Raw genomic sequence first — 27,837 nt, 5'->3', positions numbered from 1 at the left:
TCATATGATGAAAAAGATATTGGAAAAAAAACCCCCAAACAAATTATACAATAGGCCCTTTGAGAAAAACCAGCTTCCCCAGGCTCAGTTATTTTTTAAATTGGGGAAATCTACAGATATTGAAGCGTGGGATCAGTTCCAAAACTGGAAGAATGTGAACCAAATAATATGATGAATTCTTTAAAAGAAATGACACCACTGAACATCTCATTCAGCTTGTTTTTCTATTTTATACTTATCTCAGTTCTAAGCAGACAAGAAATGCAGCACAGAGTTGAAGTGAAATTAAATGAATCATTTCGATTTATTATTCATTACTGCATCCATGTGCCACCAAAACACACTCTATTCTACGTTCCCAAATACTCGTGTTTACACAGGGTTTTATACACAGACAAATCAAATGCTCAGTATGTTGATTTTCAGACGGCATCAATTGTCAGCTCATTTCTGATTGGTTCTTCTAAGGAGTTTATGTTATCTCACTGTAGCACATTTCCCTCTGGAAATCTATAACTACTTTATATTAGAGACAACAGACCTTAATAATAATAGTATAATGTGTTACCCAAATTTGTGCCATGGAGCCACCCTAACATGTCGATGTAACTGTGATATTGATGTGTATAAAAGATATATCACCTAGTCCAATTTAGTCCTCCAACTATCCTTAGGTAACTTTTGTAATCTGAATAAAGTACTTCTCTGTGAAACGATACCGTAATATCAAAAACCTAGATGAAGACCTGATCATATTCAAGGCAAAATGAGGTTTATCAAATTGATTTGCTTTTATGGTATTTTTAATTTTGTATTATTTAATACTATTATTACTCAAAAGTACTTAAATTATTTTTTTAAATCCATTATATATCTGTGACAGCTGCTTAGATACTATACGTCTTATTGTGCTTGAAACACACTTATTACTACAGGGGGTGTATACTGGGGGCTAAGGTCAAACAACAGTGGGTGGTGTGAGTACATGAAATAATTAAATTAGGCTCCAGCCAAAAATCACCAAACTCTGCTCTACCTCCCTTCTAAACTATGTGTAGAAATGAGTCAGTTCTCTATGTAGTGGTTCTTTGGAAAACACATCATTTGGCTCATATTTGTGGATTCTGGGTAACGCCATCGCACAAGTCCACTAAAATTTGATAAAAGCTGTGAAATAAATGAAACATTTTGTCAATTGTTGGAGAAAGCTTACACTAAAATGTAGGTGATCATATCACGTTTTGCATGAAAAAAGGTTCTGTCCACAGTGAATGACTGACTCCTACAGACTATTCTGATGCACACAAAACTGCCTTCTACAACTTCTTCTTCCTCCAGGTGAGCCGGTCATGTAGTCAAAGGTAATTCACTCCTCTACATCATCTTGCAGGGAGATCCTTTTAGGACATACGCTGAATGGTTAAGTTATTTTCAAAACTGCTGAATGTGGCTGATGTCACCTGTGTAGTTTGGTTTGTTAAAATTGGAGTACAAAAGCTGTTTTTTTTTTGTGTCACACACTATTGTGCTGTTTTGAATTCAAGTGCTACAAAGATACAGTATCCAGTACAGCAAAAGGTTGTACATCTTCATACAGCGGCACAAATTCAAATAATATTCAAAAGGTCCCTTGTGCTCAAAAAGTTTTTACAAAAACGTATAAAAACAAACAAACAGAGATAATGTTATACCTGACCACTACCACACAGCACATTCATCATGCCTGTGTTTCCTCTACAGTAGCTAGTACAATAGCTGGTCAGGGCCTGTATCTTTCAGACTGTTCAGAGAATAACATCATGGCCCATCATCCTCACAGTGAGTGTCACGTATTTGGTCCTTGTTTTAGGCAAAGCAGCATAACATCTTGTTAAGTCATTTTATCTCCTCCACAATTTCAGAGGTGTGGTGCCACCATTTATCAGAACTGTGGGACTACAGAACATGTCATTGGAAAGAAACAGAATGAAGTGGTTTCCTCAAAGCCATTTTTTTTTCTGGATTAAAAAGTAGATCTAGCTCATCCACTCACAAAACCTCAAAGTGTTGCAACTGGCCATTTGCTAAACCCAGCTCTGTCCAGGATTTGGTGAAGTTTACCTTCCAGCAGCCTTTGTGTTTGCCAAGATACATTACATTGGGTAATGCCAAAAAAAATATAAAAAAAGAAAACATAAAATATAAATAAAAACAGTGGTCCTCTCTAGTCTGGCCTTTTCTCGTGTAGCTTTTAAAAAGAAAACTGTGTTTTAAAAGAACAATTTTTGAAGTATTTAAGTAAAGCAGCAAAACAAAATAAAAACCTGATCTATTTTTTCCTTTTGATACTTATTAGACCAACTAACCCTACACTGCAATGAGAGAACGATGCAGTTTCATTATGTGCGTAGGAATCATCAGTTTTTTGGAACATGGAGCTTTAACCTCAGTCTCTCAGCCCGACCAGATGTCCTAGCAAATGAGCTGTATCATACTGCTGTGGAGGTTGCAGGCTGGAAATGACAGGGGCGGTTTTGTCTGCCTTTGTTTGAAAGTAAGCCACACCACCTTTATGTTGAATTTGCCACAGTGATCACTGCAAATACATATGTGCTTAGTCAGGATCAAAACCTTGACAGCTGTGGCAATGGCAACTTAGAGAGATGGGCTTTAGCAAATGGTCAATTGATGTAAGGAGGTCAATGCAGCTAAAATAACAATGATTTTAGTTGTTCACAACTGTGACTGAAATCATAGGATCTAAAAGATTGATTAATATCACTAAGCCATGTCCCTGCCACTGAACTTGATAACTGCTTTAAATTACTGCTTTGGCTAATGTTAGTTTTAGAGGAGCTTATCATGTAGCCATAATTATGCTATTTTATCTAGTTTTATCTTCAAATCATTTTACAGTCTGGAGTCTAGATGACTTCATTCTCTATCAGAACAGAGTTGAGCCGAGGAAACGAGGAAACCTTATAACCAACTCAGGTCCTCTGCTTTAATGTAGGAGAATTTTACACCCTAGTCCAGTTGTCCATTAAATTTCTAGCAGTGATTCTGAGAAGTTTGAGAAGTAAGCAACCTGTTAGGCAGAGCTTTTCTTGGCCATAGTAAAACCAGCCAGCCAGTCAGCCAGACTCCTGGCTTTGAGCAGAAAGTTGTTACAGGGGTCTCGCTTCTTTCCTTGTTAGTCCAGGTCCAGGATCTGCTCACCCACAACGTCTATGGCAGCAGATGCCTTTATGGAGCTCCCTGCAGAGCCAGAGTCCACAAACATCTGCGGTATATCATTCCCAAAGTAGATTTTGCTGTTTGCTGCAATAGCCCTGTACTTCATTAGCTGCAGGTATTCTGGAGTTAACTTCAGCTGCAATAAGGGCATCAGAATGCAAAACATTAGAGAGCTGACCTCTTCAGTCCCTGTTTGCCCAGTTAAAGTGGGATGCATGTTTGTGTCATATCTTTACCTTGTTGGCCTCGGCAACTCTCTGTGCTGTGTAGAACTCTGCATCTGCCTTGGCTTTCTGCCGGGCCAGGAAAGCACTGTCTGTGAATCACAACCTCAGAGTCAGCAACTACAGGGGTATAAACAGTGTAAGCCCAGTCTGATCACAACACAGGAAACTGGTGGAAATACTGGAATCTACAAATATGAGTTTCACCACAACTGCAGATGCCCAGACTCCAAAAGCAGACCAGTACTCAAAACAAGAAATAAACATATCTTCTCTTCAGCACAGCTGCTGAAAGCAAGTGATCTACTGACAATCCAAACACTAGTTTTTCATTTCAATCACAATGTCCACTTATGCCCAGCTTTGTTTAAGTGTTCCTGTTTGGTTCCTTCTTTTATAAATCACTCAAAACACAAGTAAATCACAGATCACAGTCAATCGACTGCATGCAAAGTAACCAGGGCTGTGGAAGTACTGCATCTTATAACCATTATTCATGTAATTACTAGATATATTTGTGCTTTTCCTGCTAGGACCTCCCCAAATTATTAAAAAGGCCTATTGATGCCTATTGTTCCATGTCAAAGACTGAAGACTTCTTTGGACACAAACAATGGTGGGAAGTAGCTAAGTGGTTTACTGTTTTATTTATTTTTACAGCTGAAAGTAAACAAGGCAAAGATGTAAAGTGAAATATAAATTACATTTTTGTATATACAGTATATTTCTTTTTTATCCAAGCATTTTTAGATGCCATATTCAACAGAAAAACACTTTTTTTGCATTTTATGTTTACAGTAGTAACTTCATGAATTGTTTTTTATTTTGACATGATTTTCAAAATCAATAGAGCAGAACCAGTGATACCATCTATAATTTTGAATTTTCTTCTGCACCGTTATCACAGCAGAAGCCTGGGAGATAAGATGAGGACCAGAGAACTTTTGAACTCCATATACTCAGATTTCTTTTCATTTTCAACAAACTTTGATCTTCAGTGAAATATAAATTACATTTTTAATAATGTCTACCCTTTCAACATTTGGTGCAGTTCCTTGTCAAGCCACAAAAGTCTTCATACAACTTTTCCTCATATCCAGTAATACTTAAATACTTGAGACCTGAAAACAGACTTTGATGAGTAGAACCAGTGGAGCTCCTGTTTAAGCAAAGGATCTGAGTATTACTCCCACATCTGGATACAAACCTTCAATTTCTGAGATCTTTTTTTCAGTTTCCTTCTCCATGACTTTCTGTCCATACTTGATCTCTGCTACTTGTGCCACTTTCTCTGCCTCTACACAACAAAGAATCACAATTAAGTTTGTAGTGTCTGTGTTTCAATTCTCTGAACAGCAAAGTGTTTCCCTTTTTCTTTCCTACCTATCACGGCTTTGATCCTCTCTGTCTCTGCCTCCTTCTCCACGACCTTCTGCGTCTGTTGAGAAATCAGCAACTTTGTCTTCTCACTCTCCCTGGAAACACAGACACACACTTTTGACTGTCTTTAATATCTCTTCAGGACATGTATGAAGCAGGCTTGATTGACAGTTCCCTCACTCTCCTGTGAAGGCAGAACACTGCACACCTGTATGGCCATTGACAGTAGAGTACTATTTCCACTCAGTTGGACTTTTGCTGACATGAGCCATCCAGAAAAATGAAAGCAATTCTTTGTAATTACAAATGTGATGTTGACATGATTTATGATACGGTCACAAAAAAGATCACTTTTGTAACTTAGATAAACCTTCACAGACTTGTAATGACACCAAACTGTGTGTCCTTATGTACACATAGACCAAGAATCCTTAGCCCACACACTAAGTCTGGTACATTTCCTTGCTGTAATCCTCAGTTTCATTGGAAAACATTACTTAATGAACCATATCATTTCAAGTCCAAGGGCTGTTAGTCTCTTTGAAACTCCCTCTACAGTATAACAATATAACTTTTGACAGGAAAGAAAATTCTATTTCTTACGCAAGACAGGGATTATTTCCAATTGTCTGGATCATCTTTTATGACTAACTTTTCAAACCTGTTTTCATTACTGGAGTCAAGGTTAAACAATGCTGATACCCACAGTTACACAAGCAGTAATATGAAACTGAGTTCAAACATACAGTGAACCACTTGTTAGACAGTCACTGCTAGATCACTGTGTAGCTCAGAAAAACCTGAAAACAACTGATTTAGCAGGACAAAACATGAGTAAATAACTGGAGAACTGGTAACAAATTCATATTCTGGTTGCCCATGTTCCTGCCTTGCTGGACTCCATTAACTGTATCTGGAGCTCTGCAGTATCTTTAACTCTATAGCTAAGAGACAGAACTTCTTTTGTCTCAGTTCATCACTTGATTCATCACTGACTGCTACTCAATGTGAGGAGCAAAAATTTTGTTAATGTTATACTAGATTAAATAAGTGAAAATATATTGCTTGAATCCTCAATTTCAGGTATGCAGGTTTATGCATAGTAATTTTGTTGTAGTTATATTGCAGTACTTTCAGAAAGAATGCATTTTGGGCAATTTATAAGAAAGCGTTTAGTTACTTTCAGAAATTCTGTGCATATTAATCTCAACTCTTGCTTTTCTAATCCTCTATTAATGCCAAGACAGACCCTGTAAAGGTTTTCTTTCTCTACAGTTGAAGGGCTGAAAGAGATTTCTAAGTGTGTGCCCTCTACACAACACAATGCAAAGTAGACCCACTACAACTACACTATAAAGTACAGGTGCAGCTCATCATCATCAAAAAGTTGATTTATTTCAGTAATTCAATTCAAAAAGTGAAACTCACATTATATACAGTGGTGTGAGAAAGTGTTGGCCCCTTCCTGATTTCTTTTTTTTTTGTCATGTTTCTCACTTTCTCAGATCATCAAACAAATTTAAATATTAGTCATAGATAACACGTAAACACATCATGCAGTTTTTAAATGAAGGTTTTTATTATTAGGGGAAAACAAAATCCAAAACTACATGGCCCTGTGTGAAAAAGTGTTTGCCCCCTAAACCTAATAACTGGTTGGGCCACCCTTAGAACAACAACTGCAATCAAGCATTTGAGATAACTTGCAATGAGTCTGTTCCAGCGCTGTGGAGGAACTTTGGCCCACTCATCTTTGCAGAATTGTTGTAATTCAGCCACATTGGAAGGTTTTCGAGCATGAACCACCTTTTTAAGGTCATGCCACAGCATCTCAATCGGATTCAGGTCAGGACTTTGACTAGGCCTCCCCAAAGTCTTCATTTTGTTTTTCTTCAGCCATTCAGAGGTGGACTTGCTGGTGTGTTTTGGATCATTGTCCTGCTGCAGAACCCAAGTTCGCTTCAGCTTGAGGTCACAAACAGATGGCCAGACATTCTCCTTCAGGATTTTTTGGTAGACAGCAGAATTCATGGTTCCATTTGTCACAGCAAGTCTTCCAGGTCCTGAAGCAGCAAAACAGCCCCAGACCATCACACTACCACCACCATATTTTACTGTTGGTATAATGTTTTTTTTTCTGAAATGCGGTGTTACTTTTACACCAGACGTAATGGGACACACATCTTCCAAAAAGTTCAGTTTTTGTCTCGTCAGTCCACAGAGTATTTTCCCAAAAATCTTGGGAATCATCAAGATGTTGTCTGGCAAAACTGAGACGAGCCTTTATGTCCTTTTTGCTCAGCAGCGCTTTTCATCTTGGAACTCTGCCATGCAGACCATTTTTGCCCAGTCTCTTTCTCATGGTGGAGTCATGAACAGTGACCTTAACTGAGGCAAGTGACGTCTGCAGTTCTTTGGATGTTGTTGTCTTTTGTGACCTCTTGGATGAGTCGTTGCTGCGCTCTTGGGGTAATTTTGGTCGGCCAGCCACTCCTGGGAAGGTTCTCCACTGTTCCATGTTTTCACCATTTGTAGATAATGGCTCTCACTGTGGTTCGCTGCAGTCCCAAAGCTTTAGAAATGGCTTTATAACCTTCTCCAGATGGACAGATCTCAATTACTTTCTTTCTCATTTGTTTTTGAATTTCTTTGGATCTCAGCGTAATGTCTAGCTTTTGAGGATCTTTTGGTCTACTTCACTTTGTCAGGCAGGTCCTATTTAAGTGATTTCTTGATTGCGAACAGGTGTGGCAGTAATCAGGCCTAGGTGTGGCTAGAGGAATTGAACTCAGGTGTGATAAACCACAGTTAAGTTATAACAGGGGGGCCAAACACTTTTTCACACAGGGCCATGTAGTTTTGCATTTTGTTTTCCCCTAATAATAAAAACCTTCATTTAAAAACTGCATGATGTGTTTACTTGTGTTATCTTTGACTAATATTTAAATTTGTTTGATGATCTGAAACATTGAAGTGTGACAAACATGCAAAAAAAATAAGAAATCAGGAAGGGGCCAACACTTTTTCACACCACTGTAGATTCATTACACACAGACTGATATATCTCAAGTACTGACCAGCTTTATGGAGATGCTGATTTAATTTTCCAGCAGGACTTCGCACCTGCCCACACTACCAAAAGTACAAATACCTGGTTTGAGGACCATGGTATCCCTGTGCTTGATTGGCCAGCAAACTCACCTGACCTAAACCCCACAGAGAATCTATGGGGTATTGTAAAGAGAAAGATGCGAGACACCAGACCCAACAACACAGAAGAGCTGAAGGCCACTATCAGAGCAACCCGGGTTTCCATAACACCTTAACAGTGGACTGATCACTTCCATGTCACACTGCATTTCTGCAGTAATTCATGCAAAAGGAACCCAGACCAAGTATTAAGTGCTGTACATGTTCCTACTTTTCAGTAGTCCAACATTTCTATGTTAAAAATCTTAAGTAACATCCTAATTTTCTGAGATACTGAATGTTGGGTTTTCATTAGCTGTAAGTTATAATAATCAAAATTAAAAGAAACAAACACTTGAAATATATCAGTCTGTGGGTAATTGATCTACATGAGTTTCACTTTTTGAACTGAATTACTGAAATTAACTTTTTGATGATATTCTAATTTATTGAGATGCACCTGTACATGCATCAGACCAGTTGGTACATCCGTGTTGCATTCCCACTCCCTGAACCTAATTGTGACTGTAAGACAGGGGTGGACACTTCCAGTCCTTGAGGTTCACTGTCCAGATGGTTTTCTATCTCTGCCCTACCAGCTGCTCACTACCCGGATCAGATGTGTTCAACCAATCAGCAGCTAGACGATAGCATCTCAGATGAGGGTGGAGTGGGGGAAGATAAAGGGAAGACATGGGCTGGGAACCCCTGCTGTAAGTCCTGTATTTCCTTCTGTTCACAGTAACTGTGACTGAGCACATGCAGTCACATTTGGATGAAGCTCAGGTCCATCGATCTGGGAGAATAAATACCTACACAATACAGGCTTCAGGGGTCAGGGAACATTATCTGATAGGTTTAAAAAAAGTAAAATCTTACATGAGCTCGTAGTTCCTCCGAATGCTCTCTGGAATGTTGGGTTTTGTGACACGGACGGCCTGGGAACCAGTAGGAGAAAAAAAACAGAAAGGATAATGGAAGCGGGGGATGACAAGAAACACAAGGCCAAAAAAAGGAGGCTTTGATCACCAAGGGGGTAATCAAAATCAAGCAGTTGTAGAGGAACCCTGAGACTGAGCGAGTCCTGCTGAAAGACCCTCTCAACCATAAGACTCTTGTTTTCTCAAAGAGCTGCAACAGTTATTTCAACTGTGGCCTAGAGATTTACAGGAAACAGGGCAAACTTTGACAACAGTAGGGAATTAGAGCCAAGAGGACTGTTTCACAGCAATCAAATCTGTGTATCTCTTTGGTTGTGGTGGGTGAAGTAAAGCACTCAGACCCTTATGTCAACAATGCCTCAGCTTGTAAAGATAAAAGCTCTAAGACAGAGGGTTTATAGAGACTGTGTAATGTGATTTGCTGTTGTATGTTACAAAAATACTTATCAAAGACTGTAAGGGCTTAATGACTGTGAGAAACATCATTTTACAGTTCTGCACTGAAGGCCAGTGTGAATTTTAAATGTCTTACAGAGGTTTTTTAAGAAATCTTTCTGTAGAAAGACAAGGTAAAGTAGAAACATAAACACAAGTATATCTAGATTTTATCACTAACTGTTTAACAACAATAAATAACTTGTACAAGTCAAATTTTCTACCTCGAAGTACTCATGTTAGTTGTTAAATAATGGTGCTCTCTGTATTTCTGGAGCATTGGGTCTGGAGCATTGCTAGGGTTAAATGCTGTAATTTTGCTCTACCTGCTTTTCATTAGGCTGCCTTGTGATAAACCACATTTCCCAGATGACACATGGATGGTGTCCAGATATTTGTACACACCTGTTGATTTCAGTGTAGGTATGAGTATGCTATCCCTGGGTTCTGTAAATAGCTACAAAACAGGGATAGCAGCGATGCCACTCCTCAAAACTTTCTAGCATGGCATTCCCAAACTCCTTCTCTTGACTAACTTAACTCTTGGATTTGACTAACTTTGCCTTAAATACAGCCTCTGTAGTGATCATCCTGTACCTGTATGATAAGTCCAGGTGCCATGGATGTTAGATCCTCCTGTAGTGTCAGCTTCAGGTTTTCATCAATTTGGTCTGTGGGTGGAAGTATGAGAGGGACACAGGAAGGATGAGCGAGCTGATGATTTCAGTAGAAAATGTCATTTTGAAGGCAAAGTCTTTAAAGCTGAGCCCTTGATTGAGTTATGTCTGGCTTTATCACTCAGTTAAAGCAATGGTTGATTATGCCATAGACACCTCACCCTCACTTCTGTTTATTATTTTCTGAAGTCCTACATTATAAAAGCACAGAATGACAAGATGCTAAAAGGGGACCATTGATTTCTAACTAATGACATGTTGTTGGTACTAATGTAAATTTCAACATGAGGAAGTTGACAGATGGTCTGGGATACCGGTCAAAATGCAAGTCTGAAAAATATGTATTTATTATGTAACCTTTTGCATTTTTAAAGTCTTCTTTTTAATTTTACATAGTTAATCTCATATATTTCCATATATATGTTATGTTATTTTGGTTTGTTTTAATTTCACCCAATACACATGAATGGAAAATGCTGACATAGACCCACTGTTGCTCCCAGTGATGTCACGAGTCGGTGTTGGCGTGAAGCAAAGAGGTGAGAGGACCCAAACGCTGGACAACAGAAGGCTTTATTAACCCTGGGACTCCAGGGGAGAAAACAAACTAAAATACAAACTAGAGAACCGGATGAAACGGTAACCAAGAAACGCTCGAAAACTTCATGGGCTCAGTACACAACAACAACTAACTAATGCTTTGGCAGGGAACAAAGGAAAGAGGGAGGTATAAATAGGGAGAACACAAAAGGTAATCAAACACAGGTGAAACTAATAAACACAGATAACTAACATAAAGCTGCCAGAGACCAGAACAAGGTGAAGCAGGAGGTCCACACAAAATAAAGGTCCTCTGGCAGGAAGTCCCCAGGGGGACTCATGACAAGTGGGCTGGGCAAGGCTTTGTAACTGGTGCATAGTCAGCACGTGCCAGCTTTCATGCTAGTGCCAAGACCTCACTTTAACCTTAGTTTCTTATTTACTAAATCAGGTAGCCAAATATTTCTTTTACCATAATATGGACCTAAGAAAACCCCATTAGGGATGTATTTCATGACACCATAGAGTGAATAGTATGTCTGTGATAAGGGATTTAGGCTGTACAAGGTTGTTGAGCAGCTCAAAGAGGTCCCCTGGTTCTCCCAAAGGGCTTCAACACAGTATATAGGACTCAGAACAAAGAACAATAGGCAGTAATGCCCAGGCAATCACTCAAGGTTTGCGTGTTACTTTTGCAAGTGAATAATAAACCTTTTTGGATCAGACTTTGTCGACTGCGGAGTTTGATTTCTAACATTGGGAGGGAAGAAAAGAGAAGAAAAGTGTCTGTGGGAGTTTGACGGCTTCACTCGGCCCCGGCCGGAGAAATTTCAACGACAGTGGTTTAGTAAAATGTATTTTCTCCTCTTTCAACACTGTAAATAAGTCTGCTTTGTATAAAAGTCATAACTAAGTCAGACAGTCTTCATCATCTCATAAATAATCAACATGTAAGTTCCTTGTAATCACACCATGGTTGTGTTTTCATTGTGTGGATATGTTGTAACATTCATAAAGGTGGGTTTACTTTAGCAAAGTGACTAACATACATCAAACATTAAGTCCGTATGCATAGTAGCTGTTGTGTGTAACAAAGAGACCCAGCTGTACATTTTGAACCCTATAAGCTATAGACTGACTGCATGCTGTTCATGCTTGTACCATCACAAAAAAGCTCATCAGTACAATTCAGCACTTACCAAACAAGCCGATGTAGACTTCCTGCAGAGAGTGAACACTGCAGAACTGGTTGAGCTCATGGTGAACCTTGTTAAATATCAAAGCTTTGTCGTAGTCCGCTGTGAAGTTCCTCACTATGTCATACACTACAGAGGAGGAAACAAGTGCTCAATCAAGTCAAAAACGACAGGAGAAACAAAACACGGAGATGTAATAAGTTCTGCTAGAGCCAGCTACAGCACGTTATCTTCAGAGGTTTGAATTCAGCCACAGCAGAATCAGAAACATGTGAATTTAGGATAAATGTACTATTTGGTGTTTCTGACCTGCTGAATGCAGGTGAGTTTACCTGCTGATGGAATGAGATAGTTCACCACTTCTATGCGGTCAAAGTAAATCATCACACCTCCACTGAAAGAAAGAAAATATGTCATATGAAATTATTTATTTGACAGACAATTTTATGGAAAACACCAGCACTAGATTAAAGGGTTTGTACTTTTAGTCTGGGTGATGCCAGAGGGCCAGACATGTGCTGCTGAAGTCTGATCCCTGGCAGTGTGCAGGTTACAAGATGAATGATCAGTGCAATAAGTCTCAAGACAGCACATGACACTACTAAAGTAAATCAAAGCAGCAAACCCACCTTGTCCCACATGGCACATTCTTAACCTCATCTGTCTGCAGTGTTGTCTGCAAAGCAAACATACAGATCCACTGTATGATTATGATTTCAGTTATTATGTAATACATTTGAAATTCCATCCATTATCTATACCCGCTTATTCCTATTTAGGGTCACAGAGATCTGCTGGAGACTATTGCAGCTCTCTTTGGGTAAAAGGTGCAATGTTATCCATTTCATATTATGGATATGAATTCATATTCTGTTTTCATATTAAATGTCAAACACAATGTGCAAAATGTGAAAGCGTCTGAATAAATTTGAAAATTAGTGAATTAGTGTATGTATCATTTTGCTGTCTGCTTTGTGTTACAGTGTTGTTCATGAGTCCGTCTGTGTGTGTGTGTGTGTGTGTGTGTGTGTGTGTGTGTGTGTGTGTGCGCGCACAAATAATAACCTAACTTCTTATTGTCACTGAATATTTTGGCATTTCTTTGTTCCTGGTGTAGATTAGTCAGTGCCTTTCAATAACCCTCTGTATACGAATTTGGACAAATTATGAATGTAACATATATTGCATATACTGTTCATATGCTATAAGTGCACTGTACAGATCATTAGGGGTTTGTTATTTTAGGCTACACAACTAAAGTGGACCTGACTTACCTGAACAGACTTATATGTGGTGATGAATGGAAGCATAAGATGGAAACCTGGGCCACTGGTAGTGGTTAAGAGAGCCCCTCCCCTGTGTTACAGACACAAACGTCACAACAGAATGAAACCACCTCCTGTGGCATTTAATTTACAATGAAAAAAGAAATACTTCCAGTAAGATGACTCAAAAATTTGAGTCTAAGCCCAGACTTACATAAGACCTGAAGTAGCCTTTATTTAGGAGATTAAGAGGAACAGTTTCACTTTTGTATACATCACTAGAATGTGGGACTCTGTTGCTTTAAATGTGGTTTTCTCTGACGTTGGCAGTTAGTACAAAAGATCCTTCCCAGCAGATCTTGGTTTAATCATTTCTAAAGAAATTTTCCCAACTTATTTTCCTTCCTTGTCCTTATCCTTACTCTTGGATGACACTACCATGAGTCAATAAGACCACATTATTAGCTCATTTGCTTATAGACTCCAGTGTTTCTCCTACCATTCATGTAGCGGGATACCACAACCTTTTGCCTTTCAAAAGAAAGGCACAAAGCAAACACGTCTCATGCACATTTCACCATCCTGTGCCATGACTGTTATTCTAAATGTAATATTTAATCATTTGAAAGATTAAGCTTGTACAAAGGATTGAAATACATACAAACACTATAGAGCGAGCACTTTTTACACTGACACTGAGTATTTTGTGGTTGTTAGTTGGGAACTTGCACATGTGCAGCTCAACCATGTTCCTGCCAGCGGCACTGCACTCAACTGAACACGCTGCTCCTCTCTCCCACTCACTGACCACAGTACAAGTTGAGAGGGGCGTTAGGGCCAGACAGGAAGGCTGAGTCTTTGCAGCCAGTCCTGGCAACTCTTCTCTAGAGAAAGTGGCTAAGCTCTGTCCAAAAAGTCATCAGAGTAGGAAAACAGTCTACACTCAGGCGAATTACTGGAGTCATTTTGAAGCAGACAAAGCTGATGCTTTACTGCATGTTAGTGTAAATAATGAGCTTGTAAATTCCCTGTCCCTAAGAATGCACAGAACCACAACTAGCATTTTTGGCAGGTCATAACAAAACCCACTGTTTAACAGTTGCTCATGGCAGATGAAGCAGATGCTCTCTGCTTTGTAGTCCTACAGCTGAGAAGTTTAACAATAACGTCTCAAGCACAAAAACAATGTGTGCTGCAGCCTCACCTGTAGTAAACTCCAGTGTGTCCCTCATCGATCTTGTGCACAGAGGCTAAGAGCGCTGCTCCTCCAAGCGCAGCGATTATTGAGAATATGGCACCCCACTGTGCCATCCTGACAGAGAGACAGCACATGAAAATGAGCACATGGGAACAGAGTGTCCTTTTTGGTTTTTCCACAATGCCTTGGCTTAATTTACAATGAAATGTTTACACACTCTTCCACATACAAAGAACAGACAACAATGAATTGTGTCTATCTATCTAGAACATGACCTGCCCTCAGTCAGCACCTTGCAGGGCAGTAGTAACATGCTGGAGTTGGCCTTATGCTCACTGGTTTATCTCCTCTCAGCTCAGGCTTAGACAGGCATCAGCTGGGACTCAGTGACCTTGTCACACTTAAAGAAATTTGAAGCTAAAGTGTGGAAACAATGCAACCTCAATGTAACCTTTACATAAAGCACATTTCTCAGTAAATCTTTAAACGCTGTCGTCATTAGTTTATAGCTTCACATTTTGCGTTGAGCTACTCTGAGAGGAGGAGGAGCTGCCTCAGCTTGTGTTAGTAAGGATTTGCAGAGACACAATCCGGTGACCCGGATGGATCAACATGATACTTGTCTCCAAGTTTACAGTGCAGACTTTTCCATTTCCGCATGCTAGATCCCATTATTTAAATGTATTAAATATATATGTGTGTATGACTGTTCATAGTCATACACACTATGAAGACTATAAATTAGACATGTGTGCCGAGTGGAAGAGGTGAACTTAAAGAGTCCTCTCTTGTCATATAGTAATCAAATCCTGTCAGACATGTCCGACTTATTACGACGTCAACATAAAATATCCAGACTTTTGAACGGATTACGGATTAGCAGACGTGAAGGCTAAGAGCAGTACCAGGACATGAGCTGTTATGACAGCCTCAAAGAAAGGAGCCTGTTGTATTGGCAAGCCTGTTTCCACATAATAATGTCTCTGTTTACTCATAACACCCCGTCATGTTAGCGTCAGGCCACAACACAACGACAAATACTGAAGAACCTCTGAGGCTGTTAGCAAAGCAGCACCTTTTTTCTTCTTCTGACAGGATACTGTCCACATTAAAGTGGACCGCGGATCCAGAACACTTTGTTCAATAAGCGGCACCACCTGCTCTTTCTGCTCGGCAGCTCTTACCTGTAATTTGGACGGAGATGACACCAACAACAGAGACAAACCTCAGACACCTGCTGCCACCTCCTCCCCCTCCCGCGCCCCTTCTTCTTCCTCTTCCCCGGCGCCTCCTGATCGACATTCACTTTGTTGCACTAGCGCCCCCTGCAGAGCTCTTAGCAAACAGCGTCTGTCTCTCACAAGGACAGGGCCTGAGCTTTATTTGATCTTTTGAGAACTAAGCAACAGATTATTATTATAGGCTTATTTATACATTTATACATTTATATATAAGAGTACTATAGATCCCCTAAAAGACCAAGAGGTGTATTTTTTTTATCTTGTGTTCACAAGTTATTATGTTTCTTATACAACTTATTTAGTAGTAGTTATAAAGCAACTTAGTAACTTAAAGATAATAATTTGTGCACACTAAATAGGAAATCCTTTCAGGATTGTAAGGCCTCAGGAGAAAACAGGGCATGGCACTGTGACCTATGTGAAACCTGAGAAACCACCTAAAATACTTAGAAAACCAGCAGAAGATTTCACATAGATCACACATATACCTTAGAGTGTGTGAGAACTAAATACACTAAAGAAACTCACAACGACACTGGAAAAACGAGGTTTGGATGGACTGTTTTGCGGTGAAAGTATTGTGCTACCAGCTGCAGAGAAAAAAATAATTTAACATCAACTAGACTAAAAATAAAAGCAGTGAAACTGCAGCTCATAATGATACTTTTAGACGGAAGCTAGAAACTAATCAACTGGTTGGAGCCACTGGGATCCCATAAGTGAAGTTTTTGCAGTTCCCATGAAAAGGAAACTATGCATTGTTTGTTTTATCCAGATAAGGATACTTTACTAATACCATTGTTGCATTCTTCTTTCTTCTTCATTCTTATATCAAAATAAACATAAAATGCTCCGAAATACTATAAAAAGCATAAACAATATATTTTTTAATTGCATTAACCAATGGCAGCCCTGCAATTTCTACTGAGATGGCATTAATGTTTTACTGATTTGCCCATTTTTCATAAGCCCTATTGCAGATGTTGATAGGGTGCCTATATAATTGTGTTTGCACATTTCACCAGATTTCTAAATCACTGCATTTATTTATATAGTTATAGTTATATTCTGTTATAGTTATAGTTACCAGTTACTTTTCAGGTTAGGGTTTTGCAGTCATAAATATAACAATTTGCAACCCCTATTGTAACAAAACATAATACATCTGTGCAGCACACGCCATACAATTTCAACTCATGTTGTGGCAGGAGGATATTTGTTGCATGTCTTATTGCTCTCTCCATTTACACTGTTGCAAGTTAAATAAAGGCAAAGTGAAAGAAAACACATCATTGCTAAAGGTTAAACTAGTTGCTGTGTGGGCTAAGTTGGGAACTGCTGGACAAAACAATCCAGCTGCAGCTATTGATTTAATGCAAAACAGGTAGTTTTGCTTTTCACACTTTAAGGTACATTTTGCCGATAATACTTCTGTACATTTACTTACGTGTTATTGTGAAGGCAGGAATTTTACTTTGGAGTATTTTTACCTTTGTGCATTGTTACTTTCATTCAAGTAAAGCATCTGAGTACTTTTCCCACCTCTGTTTGTGTTCATTAGATTACATTAAAATACTAATAGTTTTTTCATGCACTAATAAAAAATATATATATATTATCAATAGCTTAAGGTATTAGTAAGGGATTAAGGTCTCTGATTTATCTGTTTGAAGTTTTTTTTCATATATTATTTTGTCATTTCCGCTTGTCAGATCTTTTGTTGCATTTCTACATTTCATGAATTTCTTTCACTTAAAAAAGATGTGAATGTAGATGAGAAAAGTTATTTCACCCTACAGCCTAAAGAGAACAGCAGATGGCGACAGAGACTGGATAACATGCACTGCTTCACTTGCATGTAAAATACATTGAGGGGGCTGCAGGAGGTTCAGTCTTCCATCATTTCACCATTAAAACTGAACAGACTGTCACTGCATGTATTTCTTTTAAGCCTTCATTAATTTGTGGTTGATAAGGCTTGTTGCAACAAGCAACAATTTCATATTTAATAAAGAGAACTGCGCAACATTGCAGCATTTAAAAAGGGCAATCGCTGCAAAACTCAAAACATCAGTTTATTTAATCTTCAGTCAAACAATAAAACTGGAAGTGATACACTATTAGGGGTCTTGGCACCAAAATAGCTGTGGCACTTAATTTTTAGACACTGGCCCCTAGAGAAATTCGCAGAGGACCAGAGCTAACCCCTAGGTGCTGCAGTGTCAGCTCTGTGCCGTGCATTTTAAACAGGGAGGGGTGGGGCAGTGGAGGGGAAAAGGGAACAACAGAGCAAGGGAAAAGAAGTTTGTCAGAGTTCATTAAGTATCAAGGGAACATCGCTGGAACTGGCAGCGTAAGCCGCGCCGGGGCCCTAGTGCCATTAATCACGACTGACAAGAAACTAGGGGCCGAGGGAGGAGGTGGAGCGGTGGCGGGGGGGATGGGGGGCAGTTCTGCCAGAGACTCTGGAAGTGATTATAGAACAGGGTCCAACCAGCTTGGACCAGGGGTGCTGAAGGTAAAACACACCACAGCCAAGGCTATAAAGTTCAGGCCCCTTCACACAGATCACATGCTGGGAAGACACATGTAACTCCAGGTTTTAAAAACATGACAGGTACTTGTAGAATATGGAATATTTTGGTAGTGCAGTGCAGAGTCTGGGTCTCTCTTTGTGTTTCACTCTCTCTCCCTCATTTATATGAGCTGAGCCTCTGGCTTAATAGCATGCAGGAAGAAGAGAGTGGAAGTGCGGCAGTAACAGAGTGTCGCCCATATATCTCTGTCGGCCTGCCTTATTTTCTCTCTGCAGCCCCAGAAATCTGGTGGTAGCTCACAACACTGCTGCCACCCTGGAAGAAGAAATAAATGGGAGAGAGAAAGAGAGGGGAGAAAAGAAAGACGAGAACTCGTGACTCGTGAAGATGGAGGCCTCTGTTAAGTGCTGTGCTTGAAAGCCCGTCCAGCCTCATTAGCTGTCAGTTGTAACAATACTGAGCTGGCAGCGAAGACTGCTCCCAGTCTCAGTGCCATAAATCACAGGCTGACAGGGCCCTGACAGGGCTGGGAACCAACACACATGCAGGACTTGCTTGCTTTCTGTTTCACTGCTGTTCCCTTTTCTTTCTCTTCTCTACCTCTTTTCCACTGCTCATTCTTTTTCCATCTTTATCGTCCACTCCCTCTCTGTTTATTCTTTCTTTGTCAGTACCACTCCACAGCTTTCTTTTTTTCTGTCTTTTATCTGTCTTTCACACACTCTTACAGCACTTTGCAGCATGTCAGCAGACAGCCGAGGACACATGTGCTCAGACAAACACACACACGCTTTTTGCAGTACTTTTTTAATGCCTGCTCCTGCCCCATATATACTGTGAAGTGTGTTTGACAGGACGAGTTTGGAAAAAATATTTTTTGATGGCTCATGTACACGTGCCCATGCACACATAGATCCAATATATGGATCTGTGCATGTGAAGTCCCTTTCTCATCCTTTCTCAAAGAGAAATGCTAGACAGAAAAATACAGTAAACCAACATACAGCATTATACAGTAAACCCCTGAAATTGGTGGGGGTTACGATCCTAGAGCACCCGCCCACGAATTGTGAAAAAACATCCAAAAAACTGCCAATAAAATCCTATTTTTATAGTTTAAATCCTAAATATGCCCCAAATATGCTCCCAAAACACTTAAATTTTATTTAAAACTCAGCTTAATACATTATTAGTAAATCAATTAGTGACTTAAATTAGTAAATTATATTGTTCTTAATAATTTAGCATTAAACGCATTAAAAATTATATATTGCTATGAAAAAAGCCATAAAAAATTGCAGAGGATATTTGCGGCTTAGGTTACAACTCAGTGACTGCTGACATGTAATCTGTAGTTGAAGAAATATTCAACATTTTGGGAAATATGTCTATTTTCTGCCTTGTCAAGACAAAATATTGCCAAATATGTAGCTAAAGCCACCAGGCTATTAGTTTAGCTTAGCATAAAAACCTGAAGCCTGATCCTGGTCAAGAAAAACATTCTACATAAGACAACTGTAAAGCCCAGACTGAAGAAACGAGATCCAGTATGTTATTTAGTGAAATGTAGACCTTTAGACAGTCAGGCTAGGTGTTTCCCCTTGTTTTCAGACGTGATTTACACATTCAGCAGAGGTAAAGCATCGTTCTAATTCATTTGTTGCCATATTTTAACAATCCGGTGAATGTAAGTGAAAAATTCACTGTCCTTTTAGCTTTGTTCTGCTCCTCAGCAAGTCCGGAGGGAAAAATCTGGCTCATCTGTTGCAAAATGATTCACTAGCTTTAACCTCTAGTTGCTAACTGTTGTATCAGCTTTACTTTCTCTTTTTAAATGAAAATTTTTCAACTCGACACTAAGACTCAGTGTTGAGTATTGTCCAAACTCCACTTGACTTTAAGTTCACTGTAAGTGTCATGCCAACTTTAAAAGTTGGACATGTAAGGTTTTGTAAAATAGCAGCCAGAGGAACCCGTAACATCACGATGATGTTAGAGTAATGCCCCTTTTCCATTACACAGTTTTAGCACTACTCTACTCTACTCTACTCTGTTTAGGTCATTTACAACTGAGTACCACCTCAACATGAGCACCTCCTCATAGGACCATGGTGTTGTTTTGCGAGTTGCGGTAGCTATTTGCCTCACTAAAGATGAAGGCTGAGTCTGAAATCGCATAATATTTAGTAGGTACTACATTTGAATAAGTAGGTACATCCGCCATGTTGACTTTGTCATGTGTCATGTGTTGTCATAACCACGCACATATTTAAAGAGTATAGCAATTTTTAAAATTACGTAAAATTTTCTAATCTCATTAAACTGTTGAACAAGGTCTGCGTTAAAAAAGCTGTTAGCAAGCTGGTGTACAGCATTGACGTTAGCCTGATCTGCTCAAAGATAATGATTAAACATCTTTTTACAGCGGATTCACAAAATCATCTCATCGATTTACATTGTTTTCAACAACTTTCAGTAAGTCAGCCATTTATTTAGATTATATTAAAGAAGTGCAAGTTAACCACAACGAACAATATTTTTCCCTGGGTACACTTGTAAAAAAAACGCCATTGTAGCCTTTCTTGTAAACAGGTGGGATGGAGTGAGAGGGGATGCTCAGAAGGTTGCATTCTGCAGTCTCCCCACTAGATGCAGCTAAATCTTTCACATTTTACACATTGCACCTTTAAATGTGAATGTGTTAGTGTATTTGCTGCATGTGGAGGGTGTTAGGGTCCAAGTATCCACAAGACCGAGCTGGAACAGCTTCAGCCATCTGCTCACATCCTTTATGGTGATGCTTAATGATGTGTGTGACAGGACTGGAGAGGAAGGAAGTTGAAGAAACCAGGGTTGTAGGTCATTAATCACCGACACACAAATGTAGCCATATATACTGTATGTATATATATATATATACACACACACACTACTGGAGCTGGAATAAACCCAAATGAACATGTCTACACACATTAAGTGAATATATACAGTAGGTACATGCACATATACATAAAGAGAATGAGCTCACAGCTGTGGTACATGCCTCAGATTCTGTTGGACTCCTCCTCCCAAGTTCCCACACTCCTCTTCCATTCCAGAGCTGCATTCCTGTCCCCCAACCCAACAGGACTCAGCTGGATCTGACAGACTCAGGGTCAGCTCAGGTTGTATTTTGCACTCAATTACTTTTACCTTAACCAAAGCCTTTGGAGTGCAGAAGTGAGTTATTAGCCATTTAACATCAGTGTTTTAATTAAGTATTTCTGGTTTCATTTGTGTTCACTAAAGAGCACCCACAAACAAATCTCTGACAGCTCCTATTTATGCTGTATCATGACACTAGCAGTAACAACAGAGATGATAAACATACTTCAATCAGGATGCAAAACAATTGTTATTCCTAGCAGGCACTAAAACTTAGGCAGCAGCAAGTTTCCTCGAAGGCCACAGGAATCAGGCATACTTTCCACAGGCTGTACAGGAAGTGTCAAGGGCAATGAGTCTGCACCAGAGCTGCGATCAGAAGCAGGGAGTCAAGGTGAGTGTATGGGTTTGTAGTACAGAGTGGTCTCTGTAGTGACTGCGTACAGCTACAGTATGCCCCTGAGGGAAAAATGTGTCAGGCAGTCACTTTACCAGCACTGCTTAAGCAAGCTGTCACACAGTACTCCAGTGCGTTTGTAATGTCATGTAAGGCTGTATATGCTTATTTGCCAGGCATTTATTTTGGTGGCACATAAAGAAGACAGGACAATGTGAGTGCTTTTGTAAAGTCACGCTCTGGAGTGAATACATTTATGTGCTCTTTCCTGGAGGCAGCACACATCAGTGCAAACTTCATTTCTACTAGTTGAAAAGATTTGGTTATTCATTTTTGGCCAATACTACAAGAAGAACTGATATGAACACTTGACATACAGTACTGGATTGTCACTTTCAAGTTGAATTAGCAAACATGTTAGTGAACTATATGCTATATACATTCCTTTAACTCCTGAGTTAAATACTTGGTGCCACTATGTTCATAAGCTGGCTGGACAGACAACGTTGGTTTTCAGAACTTTGTCGGTAAAAACCTTTTCCTGCTGTGTCCGAAAATGATGCCAATTAGAGCTGTGAGAGTGAACCAAACCAGTAAAGCCATAAACCCAAAACAATTGACTGAAAGATGCGAGAAAACACGTCAGCGCTCAGGGGGCATGCAGAGTCACAAGATAATTCTCTGTGATTTTGGGCCCTTTCACATTACACAAAATAAACAAATTCATTTTACTTATAAAGATATGAATAACAGAAGCTTTAAAGTAAAGTGAGGCGCTGTCAGGTAAATCCCCTTGGCTCTAATTGTAGCCCAACATAAATGTCATGACACCAATAAGTCATAATTTAACTTTAGAGGTTTGGAAGCCCACACTCATCCACTGTTTGACTTTTCTTCTGTTCTCAGTCTCATATGTTACCATTGCCATAACTGTGTGAGAGTTTAGGGTGTCCTACTCTGTGTGTGAGTGTGTGTGTGTGTGTGCATAATTATACGCATGCATGCCTGTGTGTGGGTGGACAGAATAATTCAGCCTGTGATCTGCTCAGGCCAAACGATGCTGCAGTGTACGTACAGTGTGGTGCTGCACTGAGCTGTGGGGGTGTGGGAAAGTGATCACAGTGGACTTCAGAGGGAAACTGAGGAAGAATGAGGAAATTGCATACAGATAGGGCTAATGGCTTTGCTGAAGGAAGAGGTTGTAGGGCCAACAGCTGTTAGCCATCCATCTGGACCAGCCTGGAGAGCTGGACCGGACTGCTCTGCAGTGACGTATTTACCTTTAGGGGATGAGTGCACTGGGACTTTCCATCACAGCAGGGTCAATAAGTATTTGCAATAAATTCATAGTTTGTTTTAAAATCTCTTGAAGAACTAGTTTATACAGCTTCAACAAATAAGATGAAGCTTCAGTTTTGACTCAGGAACCTGGATTGCTGCAGTAGAAAATAGGACGAGGGTACAGAGGAAAAACAAAAATAGAACATATGATACATATTATATATACAGAATATTATTTGTATCTATGTAGCATGTGAAACATTTGTGTTGTTTTTTATTCTTTATTTTTTGCAAATGATTATAATGTAAACAATTTCAGCACAGACCATTATTTGGCACTAAAAAAATAAAACCAGGAAAATTAATTCACAGTATTATATTTTGGAAGTGGTGCAGTCACTGTTGCACATTGTTTTTCACTTCTGAGAGATCAGCTGTCAGACAAACAATGAAACAATGTGGGAGGCCTGTTATGTGTTGATGAAGTTTCAGTTTCTGTAGGTGGTGCTCATTTCTTTGTGGTTCTTTGTCAGACGCAGTAAGTGTTCCTTGAAAGGTATTTTATGAATTCTTAGTAAACAGCTTTTGCTTTGAAAAATGAATCAATAACATGCCATAGTTTTTTTTACCCAGAGCATTTTACCCAAAAGCTAGTTTTAAGGACAGCAAATATTAAACATCGTAAGAACTTTTCAGATGTGTATTTACTAGAATATTATGTCAAATAGTGAGCATCAGAACATGCAGTATGTATGTACGTATATAAGTGTCACTAAGTTCTGATTTACTATTGAGATTTGCTAAAGTTTATAGAAATGTTTTTTGAAATGACAAAGATTGAGGAGACTAGCACCACTTTAATTTCTATATGCTGAATATGAACCTAGAGCCAGGGGATGGCCAGCTTGGTCAGTTAGCTTAATACTAAAAGACTGGTCCAGGGTAACACAAACCATCCACCAGCACCACTAAGGCTTGCAGACTTGTGGTTTTTGCAATATTTCTTAATGCTAAGCTATGCTAATCATCTCCTGGTATAGCCATAAGAGTGGTATTGAGCTTTTCATCTCTCATCAAGGAAGTTAATTAGTGCAAAATGAATGATTCCTTTAAACTGCAAATCCTTGCTCCATGCACACAAATTTTTCCCACTTTGAAACAAACAGGCAGTTTGACACAGAAATAGCACCATGGATTAATGGGCATAGGGAGGGAGTGGGAGTGATCTTTTCATCTACCTCTCAGCAAGAAAACAAACTAAAGTGTCACACTCTTCCTTTAAGACATCGTGGTCATTAAAAACCTGTCATTATACTATATAGTTTATTAAATTATAATAAGTAATGGCTTGCCCTACAAGGAGGTGTTGTTAGATAATGTTATCTACACAAAAACGGATAAACATCAGTTACAGTTGAGCAATGAGAGAAATATTTCTTATTCTGTCCCAACCTCATCTGTGAAGAGGGATATTGGCTAGTGACAGATGAAAGCCTAAGTACCTCTGGACAGCTGTTTGATTCATTCTGGATGTAACATCGATCCTGTTGTTGATGTTCAATCATGGAGCCGTAAAATGAAAAAAAAGGGTTTCGCTAACCTCGTCTGGTTTGTGCAGCTGATTTGTCAGAGCAGAGGCTGAAAGCTGATGAGGAGAATTTGCTCAGTACTCTCCTCTGTTCTCTGATCCCTCCTCAGCTTCTCTGGTCTGAGCACACGCATGCAGTCGTACATACAAAGACATCCATACACATGCATGCAATCACGTGAACTCACACACACCCAAACTCACGCACGCACACACACCCACCCTCTAACCTCACCATGGTCTCACACAGCAGGCCTGCCATAAATCAATGGGCAGGATCGTGTCTGCCAGTTAGACTAAACAAGAGCATTTGTGAGGATTTGCTCTCGCCCATTAATCATTTTGACAGCTTGAAAAACACATTTCCCCTTTAATGACTGTATTTGGATAATCAGCTCTGTTTCCCTTCCCGCCCTCTCCCTGGTTCTCCCTACTACCCCCCTCCCAATTTCTTTTTTTTTTTTTTTATTGCCCCAAGCGCCATCGTAGGCATGTGGGTAACCCACTATTAGAGGAAGAGAAGGTGGAGTAGGGACTGTAGAGGTGAAGGAGGGGTCTCTCAACGTCTAAAAGGGTCCTGCAAAAATGTGAAAATAATCTCACTGCCTGTGGAAACATTTTTTTATTTTCACCCTAACTCAACAAACCGCAAAGGCTTGGCTAACATAAACTTGTATATGTGAGCACACAGTGTCACAGTGACATGGTCCTGCTAAATCAAACAGAGAAAACTCATGGATGGTGTAGAATCACTAACATGAACCATAAATATTTTAATGTGTAAAGGTTGTCAGGAACTTAAAACTATAAACTGACCCTGCTGCTTGTTAAATGTGATACTGAAAGTGTGATGAAAGAATAAAAAAAATTGTGAGTTTATTTATAATTCTCTAAGTCAAATTTGAAGGACATGTTGTGCTTTACTAAACAGTTTAGTTTAAGATCAGTGAAACAGTAGCTGAAGCATGAAGTCAACATGGTGGGTAAAATGAATCTGTCTAGTTTTCTGTTTCTCTCTCTTTGCATCTGCAGGACCTTATACTGTAGTATACTGTAACATTCAGGCCACTGTGTTGGTTTAGACCAGTGCTTTTATTAGTTTTGTACTACATGGTCTTGCACTAGACTTAATTATCAGACTCTGAAGATCCTCTGGTTTTTCTGTTTTAGTCATTACACTCCACTGGAGTCACTGGAACAGCTGAAAATAGTGATAATTTTAAAAGTAGACTAAAACCCACCACCTCAGCCTGACTTTTATGTACCATCTAAAAACTTGATTTGATTTATACCTATTTTACATTATGTTATATCTATGATTTTATATATTGGCTCCAGCCAATTTAATTTATTTATTATGGAGATGTCAGTGCTGCAGCACAAGGCCAATTCAGCCAGATAAGTACACTGGGAGATTTTTTCTATGTATTTATCTACTTTACAACATGTCCATATACACATACCTTTTATTGTACTATGAACTAAGATGTATTTCCATGTCCAGACTCTCCACATATACGTAGAGACCATGTGGGAAGAAGAGCTGAGAAAGAGAGGGACATACTGATCTGCTCAGTTTAAACAGCCTCTTCTTTGGCTTTTAGCAACAGTTTTGATATTTAGTCTTATTTTAAACCTGCCATTACTATTTTGGGAGGAAGCAGCAGAAACAATATGTAATCTTGTTTGCTACCATTTGTGCATTTAATGTGCGTCCCACAGATGCAGATCAAGATTATTATTTTTTTGGACTTGTGTTTCTGATAACCTGGAAAATTTTAGCCCACTTTTTCTTCTCTACCAACACCTGAGGGATATCGCTCACTTCCATCTCTTCTATCTATTCTATCGCTATCTCTTCATCTTTGTGTAGTGTTTGGTGCTGGATACATGTACATGTTTAAATCTGACCTGATCGTAATACACAATTTGGTAACGCTCCAAACAAATTTGCAAACAAGCATTTGTTTACATGGCAGAAATGAATGTGAAATTAATTATTTAGTTGCGCCAGTTGCAGGGTCATTGGTTTACTGGCATGGCTTACTGGGGCACTTAAGCCATCATTTAATTTATTATTCAATTGGCCTGCTGTGACAGGACAAAATGTCTGCTGTGAAAAGTTGAATTCGCACTAATTTATCATGACAATAGCTATAATTATTGTTGTTGGCCTAATTAGTGTTTTCAAGTGTAAATAAAACTCATTCCACCAACTTGCAGACATGTACAGCAAGTTGAACAAAAAATGGCTGGCAACAGTTTTACAAAGTCATTGCTCAGATCATGTGCAAACAACAAGCCAATTGTTGCACCCATCCTGCATACCCAACTATTCATAGCTTTCATGCTCTATGAGACAGGACGAGCAAAACGCAACTCAAATGCATTAGTGAGTGAATGTGTCATGTATTCAGATGCGTAATGTATACATCAAGTGTGAGTATGGGCTGGGCTCCTACAGTGTGCTGACATGTGGGATAATCTGTTTGAACAGTTGTGAGACAGATATGTCTGAATACCACACCGCTAAGTGATGGTGTCACACAAACGCACTGTTTGGTCGTGTCGGCTGAAGTCACACACAACTGTCATTCACCTACCACACATCTCATATGGGTTAAGTGACTACAGAGAGATGGTGTGAGACCTATGATGTTTTGAATGCTTGACTAAAGGATCTGAATTTACACAACATTTATCACGTCACCTTTGGCAATTTTATGGCTAATTTGTTCCATGTTCACCTAATCAACATGTTTCCTTTTCTTTTCTCTTCCCTTTGCTGTTGTACCTTATCCAGTATATTTATATAAATCTTTTCAGAACGGTACAGTCTGGCATGAATGTGGCTGGAATAATCCTGCAAGAAAAGTTAAACAGCTAGTGCCTATGTATCCTGGTGTAGCCATTGTAATTACAGCCTCTGAGTCTGGATGCTGATCCAGGAGAGACATAAAACAGACATAAGGCCCATGATTCTAAAAGTGAGTACATTATGACCACAGGCCATCCCTAAGAGGAAGAAAACCCCAAATTGTCAGTCAGGGCATGAATCACAACCGTCAGCGCTACAGCTTGTTCTACGCCAAGGCACGTTCATTTCCAAACACTCGTGACATCTTCGCTGTGATCTCCCAGTGCGGCAACTAATGGAATCCAGCTGGACACGTGGTCCAGGAGCTATTAGCAGTGCAGCGTATACTGTAATTGAAATGTTCATTTCTCCACCGGTGGTTGGAAGGGTATGTCAGTTAACGGTGCGCACTCACACCACAGGATCTTTGGAGAGGCCACTGCAGCTCTGGGCAGCCTTCCATGTCGAGGCCAGCTGAGCTTTGCCAAGGTCAGGGTGGATGAAAATGAAATCAAAGACACTATTTCTCTA

General features: G+C 39.5%; 1 protein-coding gene across 2 annotated transcripts; it reads right to left on the bottom strand.

Annotated features, from left to right (window-relative positions):
• Positions 1 to 274: 274 nt before the first annotated feature.
• Positions 275 to 15,524, bottom strand: erlin2 (ER lipid raft associated 2). Of its 2 annotated transcripts, XM_026321778.1 has the most exons (12): positions 15,446 to 15,524; positions 14,268 to 14,375; positions 13,073 to 13,154; positions 12,428 to 12,474; positions 12,131 to 12,192; positions 11,802 to 11,927; positions 9,983 to 10,056; positions 8,889 to 8,947; positions 4,824 to 4,915; positions 4,648 to 4,737; positions 3,453 to 3,532; positions 275 to 3,352 (listed from the first exon to the last, which is right to left on the bottom strand). In XM_026321778.1, exons 2-12 carry the CDS (start codon positions 14,372 to 14,374, stop codon positions 3,173 to 3,175), a joined length of 999 nt encoding a protein of 332 aa, XP_026177563.1. In that variant the 5' UTR covers position 14,375; positions 15,446 to 15,524; the 3' UTR covers positions 275 to 3,172. The 2 variants fall into 2 exon arrangements, with proteins under 2 accessions (XP_026177563.1, XP_026177562.1); XM_026321777.1 differs by having other exon boundaries at positions 14,268 to 15,514.
• Between the last annotated feature and the right edge of the window lie 12,313 nt (positions 15,525 to 27,837).

This window comes from Mastacembelus armatus, chromosome 9 (assembly GCF_900324485.2).
Source record: "Mastacembelus armatus chromosome 9, fMasArm1.2, whole genome shotgun sequence".
In the NCBI taxonomy this organism is placed as follows: Eukaryota; Metazoa; Chordata; class Actinopteri; order Synbranchiformes; family Mastacembelidae; genus Mastacembelus; species Mastacembelus armatus.
The sequence above is the reverse complement of the archived record's forward strand: the minus strand, read 5'-3'. Positions and strand labels throughout refer to the sequence as shown.

Excerpts from the sequence above, each read along its gene's own strand:
- erlin2 (XM_026321777.1), bottom strand. The coding sequence starts at position 14,395 with ATGTGCTGTCTCTCTGTCAGGATGGCACAGTGGGGTGCCATATTCTCA. Across the intron at positions 12,193-12,427 it reads AATGTGCCATGTGGGACAAG|TGGAGGTGTGATGATTTACT; the intron begins GTGGGTTTGCTG and ends TCTTTCTTTCAG. Across the intron at positions 3,533-4,647 it reads AAAGATCTCAGAAATTGAAG|ACAGTGCTTTCCTGGCCCGG; the intron begins GTTTGTATCCAG and ends TGTGATTCACAG.